Source organism: Fukomys damarensis, unplaced genomic scaffold (genome assembly GCF_012274545.1).
Source record: "Fukomys damarensis isolate Sample0158 unplaced genomic scaffold, DMR_v1.0_HiC HiC_scaffold_2, whole genome shotgun sequence".
Lineage (NCBI taxonomy): Eukaryota > Metazoa > Chordata > Mammalia > Rodentia > Bathyergidae > Fukomys > Fukomys damarensis.
Genome location: NW_022900914.1, coordinates 13,041,565 through 13,063,523, shown reverse-complemented (window position 1 = coordinate 13,063,523; position 21,959 = coordinate 13,041,565). Strand labels below are relative to the sequence as shown.

Sequence of the window (21,959 nt, the reverse complement as noted above, 5' to 3'; positions counted from 1 at the left end):
TCCTTTCCCAGTTAGCTGCTGATCTCTCTCCCCCCTGGTAACCCATCCACTCATGGGTGATATCTCTCCGAGTTAACTGCTCCTCTCTGTGTCAGCCCATCCATGGGATAAGCTCAACTTTTCCCAGCTAGCTGCTAGAATTTCCTGATTTTAGTCCCTATTAACTGGAATAAATATTCCTTTCAAAAGCCTGTCTTTGGGCTAGGGATTTAGCTCAGTGGTTCCACTGCCTGCTTTGAAAGCACAAGGACCAGAGTTTGATCCCCAGTACCAAAAAAAAAAAAAAAAAAAAAAAAAGCCTATCTTTGCCAAGTGGATTATTTATAACAATTTTATTCCTGTGGATGCTAATGGCAGAGATTAACAAGGAGGGGAACTACTGTTTGAGTGTACTGGGTAGCTTCACCAGAAAAGGTAAAAAAACGAAATCCTAATAAGACTCTGTGGCTGACTCTGCTCCAATATAACAGTATTAGCAATGTGTTTGTGCTTCTCTTCCTATATGCTATTTGATACTATAATCTGATTTGAGTTAAAAAAAGACTTCTGATAAGTAAGTGAAAAAATGACAGCGAGAAATCAAATACAGATCAGTAAGACACCAAGGCCCTTGTTCTGCCCTCTGTTATCAGGGTTCCTCAATGTCGAGATGGGCAGGACTGTAGCTCAGGCCCTACCTCGCATGCCAGGAAGCCCTGAGTTCAGTCTGCATCAGATGCACAAAGCCCAGCGACCATTATAATCACTAAGGCAGGAAACTCACTTGAGCCCGAGTTCGAGGCCAACCTACACAAATTAGCAAGGCTCAATCTCAAAAAATTAAAAAGAGTAAGAATTACCCATGACACCCATTAGAAACACATGTTCTTAAGCCCCCCTCTCATTCCAATAAATCAAACTGTTGTGTAGTGGGCTCAGAAACCTTCATTTTAATGAGTTCTTCAAATGTTCATCACATACTTTGTTTTGATTTTTTTTGTATTGTTTTGTTTTTTGTTTTTTGTTTTTTTGAGACAGTGTCTCACTATGTAGTTGAGACTGACCTGGAACTCACTATGTAGCTCAGGCTGATCTCGAACTCACAGCAATCCTCCTGCCTCAGCCTCCCGGGAGCTGGGATTACAGACATTCACCACCACGCCCGGCCCTCATCACATACTTTGGAATCTGAAGTATCAGTACCTACCACCTGGTCAGTAACCTGGCAGAAGCACCTCCCCTCCCTCCACATGAACACTCAGGCAAACCCATTGTAGGCCTGTCTTTGACTCTTCTGGTCATTGGTGCAAAGTAACCCACAAACATTATTACAAACTGAATGTTTCAAGTGACCTACTGTCTATGTAAATGAAAATGGGAAGTTAGTGTGTTGTTATATCCACACCCTAGAATCTGAATAAGATTTGTCAGAAAAAAACAAACAGGATGTGTGTCATTCAAGACTTCTGCTTTTAGAACTTTAATGATACTTATCCTGTGATCTCGTTTCCCAATTCTGTTGAAATCAGCTGTGAAGGGTAAGTTAAGTAAGTAATATGAAAAAGGTTCCCTTGTCTATGAGTATCTAGACATATACATTATTTGCATAATGTTCCTATGTAAGATTAAACTTGTAAGTGTGTGGCCAGATTGGGCTTTGAAACAAGACTAAGTAAAATTTGAATAAGTCAACTCTAAACTTTGAGGAAAGAGGAAATGAGATAATCAATGTGTACCCACTGTTAAGGAACACATCTTTAAGGATCAAAGTCATGGAGTAATTTTCTCCGAATGCTCTCAAGAAACTACAGTGAGGTTTAAGATGAGCTTGATCAAATGAATTTTTTTTTTTTTTTTTGGTACTGGGGATTGAACTTGAGACCTTGCCCTTGTGAGGAAGGTGACAGAACCACTGAGCTAAATTCCTGGCCCTAGATCACATGATTTTTAAGGCTTAATATTTTGTAATTTTTATTTTCCCCCATGAAGTTTAAGATTCATTACTGGAAAGTTTCCACATGGTTATGTGGTTTAAAAAGAATAGAGACAAACAGGCTGATTTTTCCCCAAGCTACACTTTTAAAAAACAGTGATTGCACAAGGATATGGGGACTGTTAGAATTGCTAACGAAGAGTCAAATTGGGCAAGACCCTGTTGTCATACCATTCTGGATTCCCTGTGTCTATGACCTGGTGTAAGAGGGTCTTCAGACCTTCCCAGTTAACCACTTTCCCAACCTTCAGCACTTCTCTGATGCAGAATTGAGATTTGTTTGAATATATAATTTGGAGCTGCCTCTGCCAAGGTTTAAAAAAGAACTCCACAATTGATAGAGACCTCTGCAAACAGGGAAAGACAAGGATGTAGTGATTAATCCCAGCTGCCTATAAGGATGGGGGCCCCTGCTAGAATCAAAACAGAGCGTACTGGAAAGCGGGGGGGGGGACAGATCAACACCCTGCTTTTCTTTCACACACCCACCTGCAACCTAGCAGGGAAATTGTTATGAGATAACCATGTGATAATGAGAATGATCAAGCAGCAGGCACAAGGTCCAGGACATAAGCACCAAGAAATAGCAGCAATTAATAACGGGGTCTTAGAGATTTCTACTTTGAGGCAGCAGAGGTTATAGTTTTCCACTGTCAAATCAGAATCCACATCATCAAGGAGTAAGATTTTCCCAAAACTGCACAAATTATTCTTAGGAAACTGTTCTACTGGAGTTCAAAACCTAGGTAAACCCTTAGCCCCAAAGATTAAAATGAGATCAGAGACAACTTGCTGATACCTGTGTAGGAAAAGGGGGTCTGCAGGCAGGGGAAAAAAGAATAAACGCCTCATCAGACTTTCTGGAAAACCCTGCCCAGAAAGAGTTGGAACTTTGATGAGGGAGCAATTATGAGCACACGTGGGAGAGCAGGTAAACAGAGCACAGAGGAGGCTGGGCGCCTTAACTAAGTTAGCCACCTCACCCCACCTCCAGTAAAACGCAAAGTAGACGAAAGTGGGTGCAGGGAGGCACATTGTGGAATTCGAGGGTCCCCACAGGTTAACATCTTCTTCAGTGGACTTAGGACACGGAAGCCTGGGACCCTGAGGAGCTGAACAATTTGAAGAAAGGATGTTCTGCCAACTCCAGCAAAGCAGGGGAAAAAAAGAACCATCCTGGGGACAATTAGATAAAGTTAACAATTCAGCATAATTGCCCTCAGGCCTTGCTACTCTGAAATAAACACTCCAGTTCGGCAGAACACTTGTTTGTTCCTCCGTAAAATTGGGAGTCAAGTCAGTTTAAACTTTTTAGTGAAGTTCCCCGAGCCTCTGCAAAGATACTGTCTGTGTCTTCATTTGTCTATCAGGGTTTGCTGGTCCAAACAGGGCACTACAAAACCTAAGAGAAAACTCTTTAGTATATTGAATGTTTATACCTATGTGCATGCGCACGCACTACAGATTCTCACTCTAGGGTCACTGTACTACTGCCTACATTACTGTACTAGATACACCACCCCCCTTTACTTAATACCAACTGGACCACATAAGGCCCTGACAAGGACAAGTGGGCAAGAGAAAACCCAGTAAGTCCAGCTAGGAATGTGCACCTTGTAATGTGTAGCTGCCCCAGTCAGGGTCCTGAGCCTGACCTAACATCTACATGGCAAATGCCACTACAGCATCCTATTCTACTATTCCCACTTGACCTTCAAAACCCCACTAGTATCTAGCACGGTGCCATTAAATGAGCTCCTAAGCCACCTGGGATAACTTCATTCAGTCTGGCTAACTTCTTTATCCTCATTCCACAAGACTCAAGACGTCTTTCTTTACAAGCTTTTCCAAGTCATACCATCCCAGTGCCCATCTACACTTTGCCCGGCAGTGCTCCACCACTGTGATCCAATAGTGCCCCGTGAAAACTCTGCCAGATAACTTACTGTACCACTGACACTCTGTTCCATGTCTGTCAGAGGCAGGTTGCAGAAACCCACACCCAGTACAAAGTGAATACTCAAATGTTCACTGACACAAAATCAGGATTTCAGACAGAATCATTTTAATGCAACCTGTTTCAGATTTAAACTTTCCAGCCTTGGTTTTAAAAATGTATGAATTATATCTGACACTGCTGGTATTGTTGCTTTTATTTTACAAAGCTTCCTGAGGGGGAGAGAAAATGATCCAACCATAGTTCTAGTTATACAGTATTAGCATCTGATCCCTGATAAACCATAACCAAAGCACAGAAAGACTACCAAAAATAGCACGGCACTGATGACAGCGTCTTTACTTCTGACTGCTAATAATTTCACACTAAATTTTAGTTAGCAGGTGTAACACATTTTTCCTTGTCATAAATTGTCAGTTGTAATTTGCAGTGTACTGCACTATCCACCAGACCTGACACTAATATGCTTTGAAACCTCTGATTCCTGGTCATATCTTTGTTTCTCCTTGATCCATGTTTCAAGAATTCTGCACTTTGTTCAAGAGATAGTATCACAGCCCCTGGTTGCCTTTTTTCTTCAGGGAGCAAGTCACTGCTCAGATTGTACCTTCTGGTCAGCTCCATATTCAGGGTTCCCCCTATTACTTTGTTTTATATAAATACTGTCAAAAGTACGTCACCTTGGTTTTTCCTTTCTGTTAACTGGTATTGGAAGAGCATCATTTGCTCCCCCATGTGTAGGATTTGAAAGCACCCAATTTTTTGTAGAATAGCATTTCACACAATGGCAAACTATTTTACAAACAAGACATACTAATTCACCTAAGTCTTTATTTATTTGGCTCTAGGAAGAATTTGCATGAAAATGAGCCTGTATGGCAGGTACAGAACGTACTGTAACAGCACCAGAGAAGTACAGCCTCTCTCCTCTACAGAGCCTCAGTTTTAATACATACATGTGACTGTAGCAATAAAACCAGACAGTCCAGGAAAATGAGCCCTTTAAGGAAAAAAATATCGCTTTAGAGTAGCTTTTCAAATTGACTGTTCCTTTTCATGTACTTAAAATTCAAATAATGGATACATTCAGAGGCCCAAATGGTGGCATAGAATAAAATCATGTTCATTTATTTTCTGCATCTTAGAATTAGAAGGCATAAAATTAAACATGTTGAATGTAATAAATTCATCCATACAAGTGCAAGTCTCCAGCTATAATGCAATTTACGGCAGATTTATTATTTAAAAAGTGTACCAGTAAATAAAAAAAAGAGGGCGTATGTCCATTCAACTTTTATTGAAGTGTATGTAGGAGGTCTTCAGAAATCAAATATGAGCATGAAGTTATGGCCAAACTATCAAATTCAGTGAAAAGTTGCTGACTTTAAATAGTAGTTGTAAGAATGACCAATATATATTCTTTGTTAACAACCCCTCACTCTACAGTAAAAAATAAAATAAAATAAAATAAAAATAAAAATTAAGCATTCGGTAAACATTCTTTCCTAAGGTAGTTTCCCTTATATATCAGTGATTTATCCATTTCTTTGTATACACAAATTTGTTGAACATACCAATCAGTGGTTTTCACAATTGAAAAATAAAAGCACAAAAAAGTTTACACTCTTGTACAGGTAAATAAAAGATCACCTTGAATTAAACTGGATCTCCTTAAGGGCATAGTATAGTTTCAGTCTCATTACCTATTACATAATTAGTTTCTTACATACAAATATTGACATATTTGGCTTGTGCTTCAAAGCCTTTGTTTCTGTGAGGTTCATGTCAATGCAGTTCATAATTGGAAGTCATCGGGAGGTCTTTGCTGCTGCCAGGTTTGACCTGATCATATGACAGAGTCTCCTCAGCACCTGCCGGGGCCCTGCACACTTCTGAGGCATCATCGGCATCGGGGTCCAAGCCTTCTGGGCAAGGAAGTTTTAGCAGCTCTTCTCGGAGCTGAGCAGTATGCCGCTGTGTGGAAGAAAATTAACAAATGTTAAAACTGTAAACTCCAAGGATTCTAGCATATCACTGAGGGAGAAAGTGGCTATTAACAAAATCCAAAGCATTTGAATTACACATATTTACTGAGCATATTTTTCTTTCTTTCTTTTCTTTTGGTACCAGGGATTGAACTTGGATCCTTGTGCTTTCAAGGCAGGCAGCAGAACCACTGAGCTAAACCCCTGGCCCCTGAGCATATCTTTGATCCAGTCATTATTATAGACACTTAACCTGCTGAGCATGCCACTGGGTCCAGCAGATCCATGCCTTACTTTTCTACTGTAAATTTGTACTTCAGTTAATAGTAGCTGGCTGTGTGTCTAATAGTAGCAGCCTTACCTGAGGGATACAAGAAGCAATCTATGTGTTTACCCACTTACTATGATGAAGGGCAAGGTGTGTGCACAGGTGCAAAAGTGGTAAAATGGGATTTTTACCCGTATTATGTTCTACCTAACTGGTTTTGTGTATGTTTACTTGAACATCAGAGGGTCTAATGGACTCACATCACTCCAGGATTTGTTAAGAAAAAGTTTTCTTTTGATTTTTCTGGTAGAAGTAGCCCAATTCAGTACAACAGGACATGAAAAACCAGATTTGCAAGTTTTGGAGAAGGCCAAAAGTGCAAGTGCAAGGTACCGAGTTTGATCCCTGTACCAAAAAAAACCAACCAACCAAAAAACAAAACAAAACAAAAAACTGTGAATCATCAGATTATGCATGCAACGATGATGAAGACGACCTGGTATAGTAAAATACATGTTTTCCTAATAGAAGAGAGGTGTGGGTATATAATGATGATGAGGACTTTAACACTGGTCATGTGAGCCAAAGTTCTTGTGAGAGTGAAATGGAGCAACAGTCAACTGATCAGACACAGGGAATGCAGACCTTCTTTATCATGGAACGATCCCATGTTAGAACTAGGTCCAAAAACATAGTGAAGGCTGGCAGGGATGAATTGTACTAGACAGAAAGCAGCACTGCCATTCAATGCTGGAAATGGTAAAAGAAGAAATGCTAACAGACGCTGTGAAATACACGAACGCTGAAATTCAAGTAAACATGCTCTATACACCAAGAGCCATCTTCAAAAATGTATTTATTACACTTCATAAGCTGAAGTGAAAGCATTTATTAATTGCAGTACTTAGCAGGGATTTCTCATGGAAACTGCAGGAATGTAAAAGACATATATGCAGCCTCCAGTCCTTATTCATGTAGTAATAAATCAAATGATGTTGTGAACAGACTTCTTGTTCCCATCTCCTGAACTAATCGGACCGTGTGATTTGACAATTGGTTTACCACTTTCCAATTGATGCTACATTTACTAATAGAGCACAAGGCTGGGAATTTAGCTCAAGGGCTGGGGATTTAACTCAGTGGTGCTGCTGCCTGCCTCACAAGTGCAAGGTCCCAAGTTTGATCCCCAGTACCCTCCACCCCCAAATGAAAGCACAAATTGAACGGCAGAGGAACTATACTCAGGAACGAAGCAGAAATTCCAAATGAAATGCTGCAATTTCAAAACAGAGAACTGTGTAGTACATCTTTAGATTTCAGAAATATTTACACTGGCCTCATGTATGGCAAAGAAAAACAAACTAGTACTGCTGATATCAACAATGCACCATGATGGAAATATTAATAGGGAAACCTCAACAAAACAGAAGCCTGAGATTGTAACTTTCTACAACAAAACCAAAGGTGGAGCAGATGTCGTTGATATGCTATGCAGCAACTATTTCACTCAAAACAAAAAGCCTGTAATACTAGCACTCAGGGAGGCTAAGGCAGGAGGATCACTGCAAGTTCAAGGGCAGCCTGTGCTACATAGTAAGATCAAGGTCACCCTGAATTATATGTCTCAAAAAAAAACAATAGGGGCTGAGGATTTAATTCAGTGGCACTGTGCCTGCCTGGCAAGCACAAGGTCCTGAGTTCGATCCCCAATAACACACACACACACACACACACACACACACACACACACACACACACACACACACACACACACACACAGTTCTAAACACACATGGTATGCTTAGATCAGCCTTGTACATAATATGCAGATGATTATTAGATACTGAGAAGTCTATAGTACTGGGGGAGGGACAGGTTGTAATTTTAAATAGGATGGGTAGCAAAGGTCTCACCAAGCAAACAAGACCTGCACGGAGGTCTGAAGAAGACAAAGGCATGTGCCAAAATTACAAGGTTCTGAGTTTGATCCCCAGTACAATTTTTAAAAAAATTAAATAGAAAAAAAAAAAATAAAGTTAAAACAACAAAAGAAAAGAAAAAAAAGTTGCCTCCTCTAAAGTATGTGTTGTCCTGACATCTAGTGTGCGTTTTTTTGTTTGTTTTTTGGTACTGGGGATGGAGCTCAGGACCCTGTGCTTGTGACGCAAGTGGTGGCACCACTCAACTAAATCCCCAGCCCTGTCCTGCCCTTTATTTATTTTTTATTTTGGATACTGCGGATTCATGTCCTGACCTTTAAATAGCTCCCTACAAGACTCTGCTGGCTCAGTCTCTGTACCATTTCAAATTTCAGGAGCTATCAATCTATTGACAAAAGAGTGTATCTTTTCTATAGACTTTTGGGTAGCAATTTAGTGTTCTGAACCTAAATAAATGTTGCTTAATTTCCTCCCTTCCTTTACCACGGTGGGCAGGCATGGAGCTGTAAATTTCTTTCAGAGCCACCACAGAACCCATGCTAGGCAAGGGTTATGCTTTGGAGGTAAAATGCCTCCCTGAAGCACCATGTAATCAGAGGTGAGCTTTGCCAAGGTGACTGAGTCATGGCGGCACCAAATCCATCAGTGAATGAATCCATTAACAAATTCACAGTGCAATGGGCTATTCAGGGTGAGGCCCAGATGGAGGAAGCACGGTAGTGGGGACGAGCCTCTGCAAAGTACAACCTGCCTCCAGCCCGTCTGTTTTTTTCCTGACTCCACTGCTTCCAGACACCACGAAGAGAGAAGTTTTTCTCTGGTGCACCCTTTTGCCTGGAGCCAGGTGACCATGGACTGACACCTCAGAAACCATGAAAACCGTGAGACAAAGCAAACCTTTTCTCCTCTGAGTTGTGCCAGTCAGGTGTTTTGTCCCAGCACGGGAAAGGTGACTGCTACCGCTGGCTTACTCACCTTGAGAGCTGCAGCATGATGAGACATGGTCCTGCCCACGCGCTTATCACTGCTGTACTGCTGGATATCTGCAATCCACTCCTCACACTGCGCCATGATCTCAACTCTTTTCAAGTAAAAATGTTTGTGTATAACCTTGAAAAAAAAGAATGCCTAAATGAGTAAAGATATTTATGTCATAGATAGACATTCGTGCAGAAATCAAAAGAGAGCCCTAAACACAGCACAGTACTTTTTAAATTTTATCTTCTGGTTGCTTTATGGGCATGGTTTTATTTTATAAATTAAATTCCCTTGTAGCTTACATTTGCGATTTTTAAAAAATCCTATCTTTGAACTTAACATATTAACTAGTAAAAGTTTATTTCTGACAAATCTGAAATAGAAAATAGACATCAGCTTATAAGTAGAATTCTCTATATTGGTTGAGCTCTTATACTGTCTAATGAGCTTCTCTGCCCTACAAAGAGGGAGGATAATACCCAAAAAGAAAAAGCATTAGACGGAAGACCTGAGAATGAGTGTAAAATGCCAATTTGATTCTATTACATTTAACAGTCATTGGATTCGATGTGTAGGGGACTGAAAAATGAGTTAAGACACAGCTTGACATGAGGAATTATGAGAGTAATCACAGAACCAGATGGGAGATGAACACAGAAGAAAAAGAGATATTTTCACAGAGAAGTGACTCACATTTGATTAGACAGATCAGTTAAGTATTCATGGAAAAGAAATGCCCCTTTTTAATGCAAAGAAAATTCTAATGAATGGGAAGAAATATTGCTCCAAATTAGACTTCTTTAGTGTTTGTAAAATTCCTCTGCCACTCTGGATTCCTGTGTATAATCTTTAACACCTTCACAATGTGACTGTAATTCACATGTCTCACTGCTGGGCAGCTTCACCCCTGGTGGTACATGCATGACTGGTCCATATGGCCTTATGGGCTGTTCCATGCCACCTGATGGGACAGTTTTGCATGTACCACCAGAGTACGCCTGTAACCCCAGCATCCCGGGAGGGTTAGGCAGGAGGATCCCTGCGAGTTCAAGGTTAGCTTGAACTGCATGGCCAGACCTTAACACTAAGAAAAAAAATTATGCATAAACAAACAGATTACACTTGAGTATTTCAAATACATTTTTAAATAGAATTTTAACAGACACAGAAAAATACAGAAATCATGTGTACAAAGTAGCCATGCCTACACAAATATAAACTCTGCTGCGAATAAGCAGAGCACTGTCACACATGCCTGAAGTGCCTAGTTTTCTCTCACTGTTTACCTTTAAGCAAAGGCATACAGCATGGTGACCCTAACCTTTCATGCTGGGGGTGGAACCAGGGGATTTGGATATGCCTGCCAAGCAATCTACTACTAAGCTACATCTCCAACCCCTGTCCTGACTTTTGCTTATTTTTTTAACTTTACATAGAGAAAAGAAAATCAAGATTCACTTCTATCAATACACAGAATGAGGATACAACCTACAGAACGAGAAAAAAAGTTTGTTGGCTATACCCCTGGAAGAGGATTAATATAAAAAATATATTAAAAACTCAAAAAAATTAAGACTCCTCTCCACCAAATAAAAGACCCAATCAAAAAAATGGACCACTGAAATGAATAAACACGCCTCAGAAAAAGCACAAATGGCCATGACATATAGGGAAAAAAAAAGCTCATCATCTTTGGCCATTAAGGAATGCAAAACTTAAAACCATACTAATATTTCATCTTACTCCAGAAAGAATGGCTATTATCAAGAAATAAAATAACAAATGCTGGCAAGGCTGCAGGAAAAAGAAACACTTCTGCACTGCTGGTGGGCATGTAAAGTAGTATAACCACTAAAAAATCAGTATGAAGATTCCTCAAAAAAATAAAACTAGAGGGCCAAGGATTTAGCTCACTGGTGCCACCGCCTGCAAAGCTTTGCAACTGCAAGGTCCAGAGTTCAACCCCCACACCAATAAATAAATAAACAAACAAACAAACTAGAATATTGGGTGCGGTGGTGCATGCCAATAATTTCAGTGTTTGAGAGGCTGAGGCAGGAGGATCTCCTCTGAGTTCTAGGCCAGCCTGAACTATAGTGAGACCTTGTCTCAAAAAATAGCAACAAAAGAATCAAACATATACATGCAAAACTAAAACTAGAAATGCTACTTGTTCCTGCTATTCCTTTTCTAAGTATCTTTCCAAAAGAGTTAAACTCAATATATTGCAATGATACATGCACACCCATATTTTTAAGCAGAATTCATAATAGCTAAATCTTGGAAGCGGTCCATTTGTCCATGAACAGATAAATGGATAAAGAAAATTTATATACAATAGATTACTACTATGCCATAAAGAAAAATAAACTTGAGGGATCTGTGGGAAAATGGATGTACCTTAAGACTTTAATGTAAAGTAAAACATGCACAGTTTCTTTTATAGGAGAAACCCAAACTGTAAATGAAGAGCAAAATAAAGGATAGATAGTAAGAACTAGGGAGATAGATCCTTCTTGTATGCAAAAAAGAACTATGAGATGAAGATGGGGGTTAGAAAATTAAGATGTGTTAAGTGCATGCCCCAACTCCTATAAGGAATCACTGTGTATTAGAAACATGGAAGCCAGTACATGCCTGTAATACTAGCCCGACAGAGGTTAAGACAGGAAGACTGCTGTGAGTTTGAGGTCAGCCTGAATTAATAATGAGACCTTGTCTCATAAAACCAAACCAAACCAAACCAAACCAAAAGAAATATGTACTAATTAAAACATTAAAAAGACATGTAAACCAAGAACATAGTACTCAATTAAAAAATAAGATTGTTTTATGAACTGTTAAATTTGAGATGACTGCTACTACTAGCAGAGCTGTCAAGAATTCCATATTTGAGTCTTAACATAACTGAAGAATTAATTTATGACTCAGAAGAAATTTAACTTTTTAAAGGGAACTTAGTTTTATTTATCCTTGAATGTTACGTATTTAAAAAATAAAGAATAAAATATAATCAGATTTCTTGTCTTTTAGAATATACATGGTTTCCACCCTGTCCTGCCCCCCGGTACTGGGGATTGAACTCAGGACCCTGAATTTGTGAGGCAAGCGGCAGAACCACTGAGCTAAATCCCCAGCAAGAATATACATAGTTTTAAAGTTCATCTGTACTAATTACTGGTTTTCTTAGGATTGACTCTAAAAATTAAGCTTTGTATATCAGGTACGCTAAATGTGAAGGCAAGAATAATAATGAAGTATATATTCTAATGTTTTTAATAAAGTATTGCTTTAACTTTACTGAACATACTTCTTTAAAGCAAGGTGAAGGGTTTCGGATTTGTTCCAGCATGGCCCATTTAACTGTTGCTTGTCGAATGTTCCCATCATACTCTCTAGAACTCTGGGTACCGCTCGGAGTGCCTCTAGAACGTTCATATCCTGGTTCATTAAAGTAAGGTTCAGCTACCAATATAAGGGACTGGACAGACACCAACACCTGGAAAATAAAGGATATAAAGAATTATACTGGGACATTTGTACTTCAAGTAAACTGCTATCTTGCTTTATCCACAAGGAGTCTCTTTTAGTATGGGGTCTCCACATATTTCTGTCACCACAAAACTAATTTTCATGACTATGACTTTGAAATATTTTATTATTAAAGCAAAATAAAGCCATACATATTTATGTATCTCTCTTTCTACTTTCCTGAATGCTTGAACAATATGAGGATTAAAAAAATAGGTAAGAGAATCCTGTATTTTGGAAATAGTTAAAATATATATATTACATCTATCCATCCCCCTCTGACACCCTCACCTCCACCACCCTTCTGAAGACAGGGTCTGGCTGTACTGGTCTGGCTGGTCTCAAATGTGTGAGCTCAATCTTCCTGCCTCAGTCCCCTGAGTAGCTGGAACTACAGGCACCTGCCACTACACCCAACTCCCATACCAATTATAAACACTGCCCACACTGTCCTTACCTTTGAAGACCATAATACAAGCTACGCACTTTTAAAGATATTCACTAACAAGGAAAACTACAAGAGGCAATTTTAGACATGAATCCCAAGAAAAATTAACCACCACCCTATCACAAAAACCCTACTGTTAGAAGTCATATTGGTGAAATGTTTTGCTTGAAAAAAAAAAAAAAAATAGGGCCAGGGATTTAGCACAGTGGTGCTGCTGCCTGCCTTGTAAGCACAAGGTCCAGAGTTTGATCCCTGGTACCAAAAGGAAAAAAAAAAAAGTCACATTGGTAAGATGTTCTCAGGGTTCAAACCATCTCTGACCCCTGTTATTTACCTGAGGGCTTGTTTCTCCACATATAATGCATGGAGAGGGCTGATTCTTATTTTAATACAATATTCATGGCTAATAAACCTATGTAAGTAATATAATTTTTTTGGGGGGGAGACTACCAGGGATCGAACTTGGGACCTTGCAAGGGCAGGTGATGGACCACTGACCTAAATCCACAGCCCCAATATAACATTTTTTGAAGTCAGAAAAACACCAAACACCACCTGCCTATTTCTTCAAAGAAAAAGGACTAACAGCAATTACATTTTTATTAGGCATAATGATTAGCAATGTCACAGATAAATATCTTAGAGTGAAGGTATATATTTCCTTAGAATACTTTAATATGGGTACTATGAACCTGAAATTTCGGACCTAAAAGTAGGTACGGTTAAATAAGATGTAAAATACTGAGGCAAGGGTCAATTACAAATAAAAAGATTTAATCAGTATAACTGTGAGACAAAGAGCTCCTATGTTTGAATCTTTCTGAAACTGAGTGTATCACTGAAGAAAAGTGGTTTTCCTTTGGCTATACACTATTATACAGACAACTGAAGTTTTTTCTTTTTTTTGGTTTTGTGAGACAGGATCTAACGACATAGCTCATGCTGGCCTCAAATTTGAAGTAATCCTTCTGCTTCAGTCTCCTAAGTGCTAGTTTAGATGCAGCACCACCATGCCTTGAATCAATTTTGAAACTTCTGAAATGGCCTTCCAGGGTACAGTTTATTTTTGCCCCCTGGCATTTCAAATTACCTTCTACTATATAACCTACATTTTTCTACAAAAGGAAAAAACTATATGGTTTTCATAAATGTATAAAAAATTATTTAATTCTTCTCCTTGGATACAATATAGTTTTATATCTTAAATAGTTGTATATTTGGAAAATAGCTTAAAAATTACTTGAGATTTATAGCCTATTTGGTTTAAAACAGTAAAATCCACAAAAGGAACATAAAGATTGGATGTGTAAGAGAAAAATAATTACAACTGAGAAATTACAAAGTTTTCATCCACTAACACAAAAAAGATTAGCAGAGATTAAAATATCTCCTTGCATTAAGTTCAAAGAACAGTTTATAAAATAGGTTCTCTTATTACCGTGTGACACATCAGCATATTTATTTATTTAACCTTTTTGGAAGCAAATAAATGCACTTATTTTATCTTTGGTCACCTAATGTAAAATAAAAATGTAGAAAAATAATCTTTTGGATTAGGTGAATTTTACTAGGCTTACCTGGGGATAATTTATAGTTATTTTTCTTAAACACTTAACTATAAAATACTATGGGCTGGGTGTGGTGGTGCAGCATATTAGGAGGCTAAATAAAACAAGAAGATTTCAAGCCAGGCATGGTACACGCCTGTAATCCCAGCATTCGGGAGGCTAAGGCAGGAGGATCGCTGTCAGTTCGAGACCAGTCTGGGCTACGCAGTTGAGTTCCAGGTCAGTCACAACTACATAGTGAGACACTGTCTAAAAAAAAAAAACCGAGAAGATTTCAAGTTCAAGCCCAGTCTGGGGAATTTAGCAAAACTCTGTCTTAAAATAAAAACAAAAATAAATGGCTAGAAATGTAGATTAAAGTGAAGACCCTGCGTTTGATCCTCAGTACCGCCAGCTAAACTGTTAAGACACAGCCTAAGTAAAAATGGGATGTTAGGCAACTTATTTCATTTTATGTGCTCAAGTGATTTATAAAATTGAAAAATGAAGGTCACTGCGTATGGTGGCAATGCCTGTATTCCCAGAACTCTGGAGGCTGAGGCAGAAAGATGGCTGCAAGTTTGAGGCTGGCCTGAGCTAAACAGTGAATCCAAGACCTGCTTGAACTAACTACACATAGCAACACCCTGTCTCAAAGAAAACACCAACCTCCTCAAAAAGAAATTTAAAAATTAAGGACTATGAAAACTGTGTGTCAAATGTTCTGCAAAGTACTAACTACAAATCCCAAGTTTTATTAACTGTAAGACAGCATTTTTGAGCCTCAGGAACCAGATCTTTAACTAGACTACAGGAAAACCAGGTAAGTGAAGAAACATGTTAACATCAGTAGCATATTAAATTCCATTCACATGGGTTTAAACCCTACAGTGTGACTAGGAATGAGAGAAAAAGAATGCGTTGTATCAGAGGATATTTACGAACTTAGGGCGCTTCAAAATTATGTATTATTTTATGTTAGAGGGGATTGAACACAGAGCCTCGTACATGCTATGTAAGCTATCTATTACTGAGCTACCAGTCCAGCCCAACCTGAGGATTGTCCTAAAACTAATGATTTCTACCTTAGGTCCAACTTGAGACTAGAACCTCCAGATAAGACTTCACTATGCTAACTACTCATATATTATTAATGACTTAGTTTATATTTCCTAACATTCTTTTTTTTTGTTGTTTACTGTATTTACTCTTGATCACTGAATTTTTTCATACATACATAGTTTTTTATTACATAAGGGAAACTGTCAAGGGAAATTTTATTTACTTGCAAAAAGCTTGAGGTTTGAGGATTCCATTTTTCTTCTGGTCTCCCATGCCAAGTATTTAAGATGCTTAAACAAACCTGAAAAAGAGGAAGAAACCTAAATAGAACTGAAAGGAGTGCTTAGAAACAAAGTCAAAACTAGAAGCAAAAACAAAATGCCCTCCCATCAAAGTGTCTCAGTTTTATATTAGCAATTTCAGATGTGATACAAAAACTGTATGGAATTATAACTTTTTCATAATATAAAATGAATTAGAACCCCATTACATGTCTATAGAAGTAACATGTATTTTAATGAAAAACTATTTTCCTAAAAGAAAATTTAGTGTTAAAAAATGGTATCAGTTTACAACTTTTAAATCTCCTGGATTTTGAAAGTGGGCTATGGCTTCAAAGAGTTTCCATTTTGAATGTTCTTAAGCATATCTAAAATGTACCAATAAATGATCTGCTTAAAAAAAAATACAAAAATTTAAAAACCTAAAAACAAAAAAGAGCTTGAAATTTATAGCTGCCTTTACATTTAACTTGTACAACATTTTGCATAGGTTGAAGTATACAAATCAAATCTGGTCTAATACAAACACATAAACTTGGAAAAATAAGGAATCTACAGACCCCTGAAAAGGCACTGAGGATTCCCAGTGCTTCTTGGAACACACTTTAGGACACATTAGATATGTGTTCACTTAAGACAACACATTACAAAACTACCTGTGAAACAGATAAACACTTCACTTGGGGGAAAAAAACTAGCAACATTTTATCTGTACTTACACACTTGTCTTGTAATAAAAACAAAATTGGGGCATATTACATTATGTTCTTCTGGGATACGACCTATCAACAAAAAACCACTCACCAGAATTGTGAATTTTTAATCGTACATTTATAGCTTTGTATAATGGGAAATGAATTTAGAAAGTAAGTGGTATTAAAAAGCATAGAAATCCTTTTCACTACTCTCTCTCTCTCTTTCTTTCTTTCTTTTGGATTTTTGAGATAGGGTCTCACTATGTAGTTGAGGCTGACCTGGAACACACTATGTAGCCCAGGCTAGTCTCAAACTCACAGCGATTCTCCTGCCTCAGCCTCCCCAGTGCTGGGATTACAGGTGTACGCCACCATGCCCGGCTCTTTTCACTACTCTTTCCACTCTGTTTGTAAAAACCAAATGCAAAATATATATATAATGTATAACCTTATACATTATTCAAAGTATTGCTGTGTATATTATCCCATCTGATCTTAAGATCATTTCCTTGGCAACATATCTACAAATGTAGTACCCAAGGTTAAGTATTACCAGTGCATAAACATTAAAAAAAATTTAGGGGTTAAAGTGTACCTTGGTGGTACAGCAGTTGCTTACCATGTGCAAGGTTTTGGGTTCAATCCCAGCACCACAAAATAAGTTTATAATTGTGTGATTTATGGAATACATAGTTATAATGGCAAAAGACTATACAATTCTGGACACTGGACTCCCAGCACCTTACCCTTGATTTTTACTATTAAGCTTTCTGGAATGAATTTAAACAAATTTTAGTACTTTACACAAACTCTATTCAGTTAATAGTATCTCTCAAGAGAAGTCAATAGTGCCATTTTGTTTTCGCAGTTTTAGAAAAACTAAGCACCACTCTTCCAAAGAAAGCAAGGTCTCTGCCTCTGGTTGCCTGCAATAAATCCTGGAAAGCAGTCCCAACTTTTTTTTTGGTACTGAGTCATCACACTTGAGACCTTATGCTGGCGAGGCAGGCAGGTATGCTCACCACTATACCACCCACACTGCACCAGTGCGACCTAATGATGAGGATGAAATTGTAACATGGCAACTACAGATCCCAGGCAGGTAGAACCTTTGAAATGAGGAGGGCAAAACCGACGGAAAACTTGGGGTCACTCTGATAAAACATTTTCATTTCGAGTACTTGCTATTCTAACTATCATAAAAATATCTGCTATAAAATCCAAAATATTTCTTATCACACTGTAGTTATTTCTAAACATTACATTTTAAGCATGGAACTTACCAATGAAATTCCAAACTGTCCAAAATTACTTTGAAAAGTTATGATTGTTCCTTTAAACCTAATTTTAAAGACTTCTTGTCAGGTGAGATGATTTTCATAACACCTCTCATCTTTCTCAACTTTGTTTATAACAAAGCAGCTGCTTTGTATTTTAAATACAAAACATGAAAACATTTTAACATTATTTTGTCTGTCTTTTTTCGGGATTGGGAATTGCACTCAGGACCTTGCACTTGTCAGGCAGGCACAGAACCACTGAACCACATTCTGACAGTACATAAACTTAAAACTAGGTTCATGAGGGCCGGGGATGTAGCTCAGTGGCACTGCACCTGCCTGACAAGCACAAGGTCCTGAGTTCAATCCCCAGTACCAAATTAAAAATGAAAAGGAAAGGAAGAGAAAGAAAAAATAGGTTCACAATTGTTACTTGAAAGAACATAAAGGTGGTTCTAATGGCAAACAAATGTTGTGATATGCAAAGAAACAATAGGTGACGGTACCATGCTTTTGTCATTTGTCAACATTTAGGCACTTTTGAGAAGCTGACTAGCTTTCCACACAGAAATTAAAAGTAACAAGCCAAGACAGGCTCTGGCAATGCAGTATTGTGAGGGAGGATCGCTCTCAGCAGTTGCCACAGAATGCAATGAATAAGTTAGTCTATTGGTAACTTTGTAATATCCTAATGCTTACACCACAGTGGGTTTGGTCTTTTTGGTTCCTTCTCTCTTATTCTTCAAGCTAATTTGTGCACATAAGGAAGAAAAGCATAAAGAAACCCTCTTATATAAAGATAAGTAAGAAAACATCTTTATTTCAAATAATACAGATCCTTTGATCCATTACACTGGAATTAGAAACAAAAGACTGCAATTACATTACCTTGCCATCATTGTACAGGTTTGGATTGAATCTCACACTATGGCCACCAGTTGTCTCTAGATTCACAAGAGGTGGTGAACTTGGATAATCTTGAGGAAAATACACATCAAACTCAAAGCAGCCATTTGTATAGGGGGTATCTGCTGGCCCAGTTATCAGAACCTGGTATGCACAAAAACAAAGAAGCCCGTGTCACTAGAGGCCACTACTTACCAGGAAAACACAACATGAAATAAGAACCAACCCCTGATGGCTAATAAACAGCTCTACTATAATGTGCTAAAAATGAAGTCAGAAGTTTCATTTTTATAATATTATACAAAGTAGAGGGAAAGTACACACAGGACTAGGAAATGGTTTTGGATTAGAATTAAAGTGATTTGATTTTGATGGAAATGGGTTGGTAAAACAGATGCCTTGCTGGGTGGGGTACTGCCTGACTGTAACGCCAGCACTAAGAAAGCTGAGGCAGGGGCTGGGGATTTAGCTTAGTGGTTCCACTGCCTGCCTGCCTTGCAAGTGCTAAGACCCAAGTTCGAGCCCCGGTACAAAAAAAAAGGGAAACTAAGGAGGCTCAGGCAGAGGGATGGGGACGCAGAGGCAAGAGGATGGCCAAATGTTTGAGGCCAGGCTGGGCTACATAGTGAGTTCAAGTCCAGCCTGAATTACATAGTAAAATTTTGTTTCAAAAATCAAAAAAACCAAACCAAATCAAACCAAACCAAAAAACATGCCTTAATGCACCAAGAAAGTTTACTTATCAAGTATCTTTTAAATTACTAAATTACTTTTTTGTCCTGAGTTTTCCTTCATGACTTTCTCTATAGTATTTTCAACAATTTGAGATTCTACATAGATTATTGTATCTCAAGGTATGAAGATATTTATCCATTTTAAATCTTCAGATAAATTACATAATAAATACCTTTTTTATAAGACTTCTTTAAAATAATGACAAATAATAGGACATATGTTCTCATGTCATATGGCAAAAAGAACTGGAAAGAATAATAGGTGTTTCTCTTAGAGCTAATAATAGTCCAAAAGACAGCAGAAGACCTAACAATGAATGTAATAACTACTTGTAAATTTCATTTGAGTCAATCAACAGATAGTATAAAACGAAAAGTAACAAAGCCTTTTGATTATAAAATAAGAAATAAGATATATCATGTACAGGTACAAATTCCATATGATGAATGTGAACATTTTGTATATCTAAACTGTACCAATAAACTTAATAAAAAATTAAAATATTAAGCCAGGTGTGGTGGCTCATGCCTGTAATCCCAGCACTCGGGAGGCTGAGGCAGGAGGATCACTGTGAGTTCGAGACCAGGCAGGCTACAAAGTGAGTTCCAGGCCAGTCTCAACTACATAGTGAGATCCTGTCTCAAAAAAAAATAAATAAATAAAATAAATAAATAAATAATATAAAATAGAATTCAAGTCTTCTGACAGTAAGAGTTGGGTGTAAGGCAAGTGGCCCTAGAGTCTCAAGATATGACAAATCTATTTTTATGGTATGGGACTCTTTGCTGGGATCTTTCAGGTACAGGATACTACTTAATAGAGAAAAGCCCACAAATATGAACTTCTGGGTTCCATTTAGTGATAAAGTACTTCCCTAACCAATAATATAAAGGGTTCTATGGTTGATAAGAAGAAATCAAACGTGGTCAAACAGGCAATGTCTATGAGAGTTCGGCAGAAAAAAAATACCATAAAGGCAAAACATAGGAACAAAACACTTCCTAGAAGTCAGTGAGTCAAAAGTTTTAGCTACCTATCTGAGGAAGATAAAATATTTAACCCGTGAATTAAATCATAAATGTAAAGAAATGTTTTTCTCTTCAGGTGTCAAATCTTCAGGACCTGGAATTGAAGATCAGATCACCATGGTGCTATCATTAAATATTATTAATCAATAGATAGTATTGTATTGCCATTACTTTATTCATAGAACTTAGGCAATTTTTTTTCGGTACCAGAAATCAACCTCAGGACCTTGTCCTTGCCAGGCAAGCACAGGACCACCGAGCTACATCCCTGGCCACCTTACACATTTATAAATATAAAAACTTCCCAGAAAAGACTAAACTTTGAAGACTATAAAATATAAAAGGACTAACTTGGGACAACTGGGAAGAAATTTTGCAACTTTTTACTGATGATCAATATGAAATCTTTTGACACCATGCTCTAAAACTGGTCACATATAAGAAAGGTGGCTCTTTTTATTTTTTTCCTCAAAATTTTCATTTTGAATAGCAGTCTGAATGGTATACCTGGAACATTACAGAATAAAGTGGTCACCAAAATGTTTATTAAGTTTTTAAAAATTCATCCTACTTCTGGTGTTCGATATCAGTAAATTTATATCTCCTCTATGTCAGGGAGATAGGTGCCAAAGTTCTGTCTTAACCTTCATAATGTCGAGTCGCTCCTCATCACAGCGTACAAACACACTAGAGGATGATGACAGAGGCAGTGATGTTGAAAGGGTCACAGCTTCCTGGGCAAGGCGGCGGGCTCTGGCAGCGCTGTTTGCATCATTTGCATTTTTCACCTGAGACATGTAGTGGTAATTTACTTTAAAACCCAATTTCCCATCTTCATCTTCAGAAACCATTTCAAATGTATCTAAAAGAAGAAAGAAAAGACATCAGTGGATAAAAAGAGAGCCAGAATGAAAGGCAGCTCTAATGACAAAGATCACAAATAAATCACTAGTAATCTTCCACCAAACATGGAGAAGGACTCACTGTGGAAGAAACACAAAGTAGAAATGCCTACCTGACATGTGCACGTGTGTTAACACTGCTGGATGGATGGAATATATATAATGGAAACAACAGCGAGAAATGATGTTTTGTTGTTGTTTTGGTACTAGGGATTGAACTTAGGACCCTGAACTTGCATGGCAGGCAGCAGCACCACTGAACTAAATCCCCAGCCTGAGAAATGATTTGTAATTAACAGTATGGACACACTGGTAGATTGTATTACAAGCCAATAACAGGTGTAATACTTATGAATCATTAAGTATAACAAAACCTAAAATTCAATGAAATATTTACTTCCACTATAAACAAATACAGACAAACACATTTTAGGATCTCATCTT

At 38.0% G+C, this 21,959-nt stretch overlaps 1 protein-coding gene across 1 annotated transcript in view; it reads right to left on the bottom strand.

Annotated features, from left to right (window-relative positions):
- Positions 1-4,068: 4,068 nt before the first annotated feature.
- The window catches only part of Birc6 (baculoviral IAP repeat containing 6), a 189,449-nt gene continuing 171,558 nt past the window's right edge, over positions 4,069-21,959 (bottom strand). Inside the window, exons 69-74 of the mRNA XM_033762215.1 lie at positions 21,258-21,475; positions 18,833-18,994; positions 15,912-15,989; positions 12,411-12,599; positions 9,098-9,232; positions 4,069-5,903 (exon numbers count right to left, since the gene is read on the bottom strand). Coding sequence (XP_033618106.1) covers positions 5,715-5,903; positions 9,098-9,232; positions 12,411-12,599; positions 15,912-15,989; positions 18,833-18,994; positions 21,258-21,475 — 971 coding nt within the window. The 3' untranslated portion in view covers positions 4,069-5,714. The remainder of the gene's footprint in view (positions 5,904-9,097; positions 9,233-12,410; positions 12,600-15,911; positions 15,990-18,832; positions 18,995-21,257; positions 21,476-21,959) is intronic.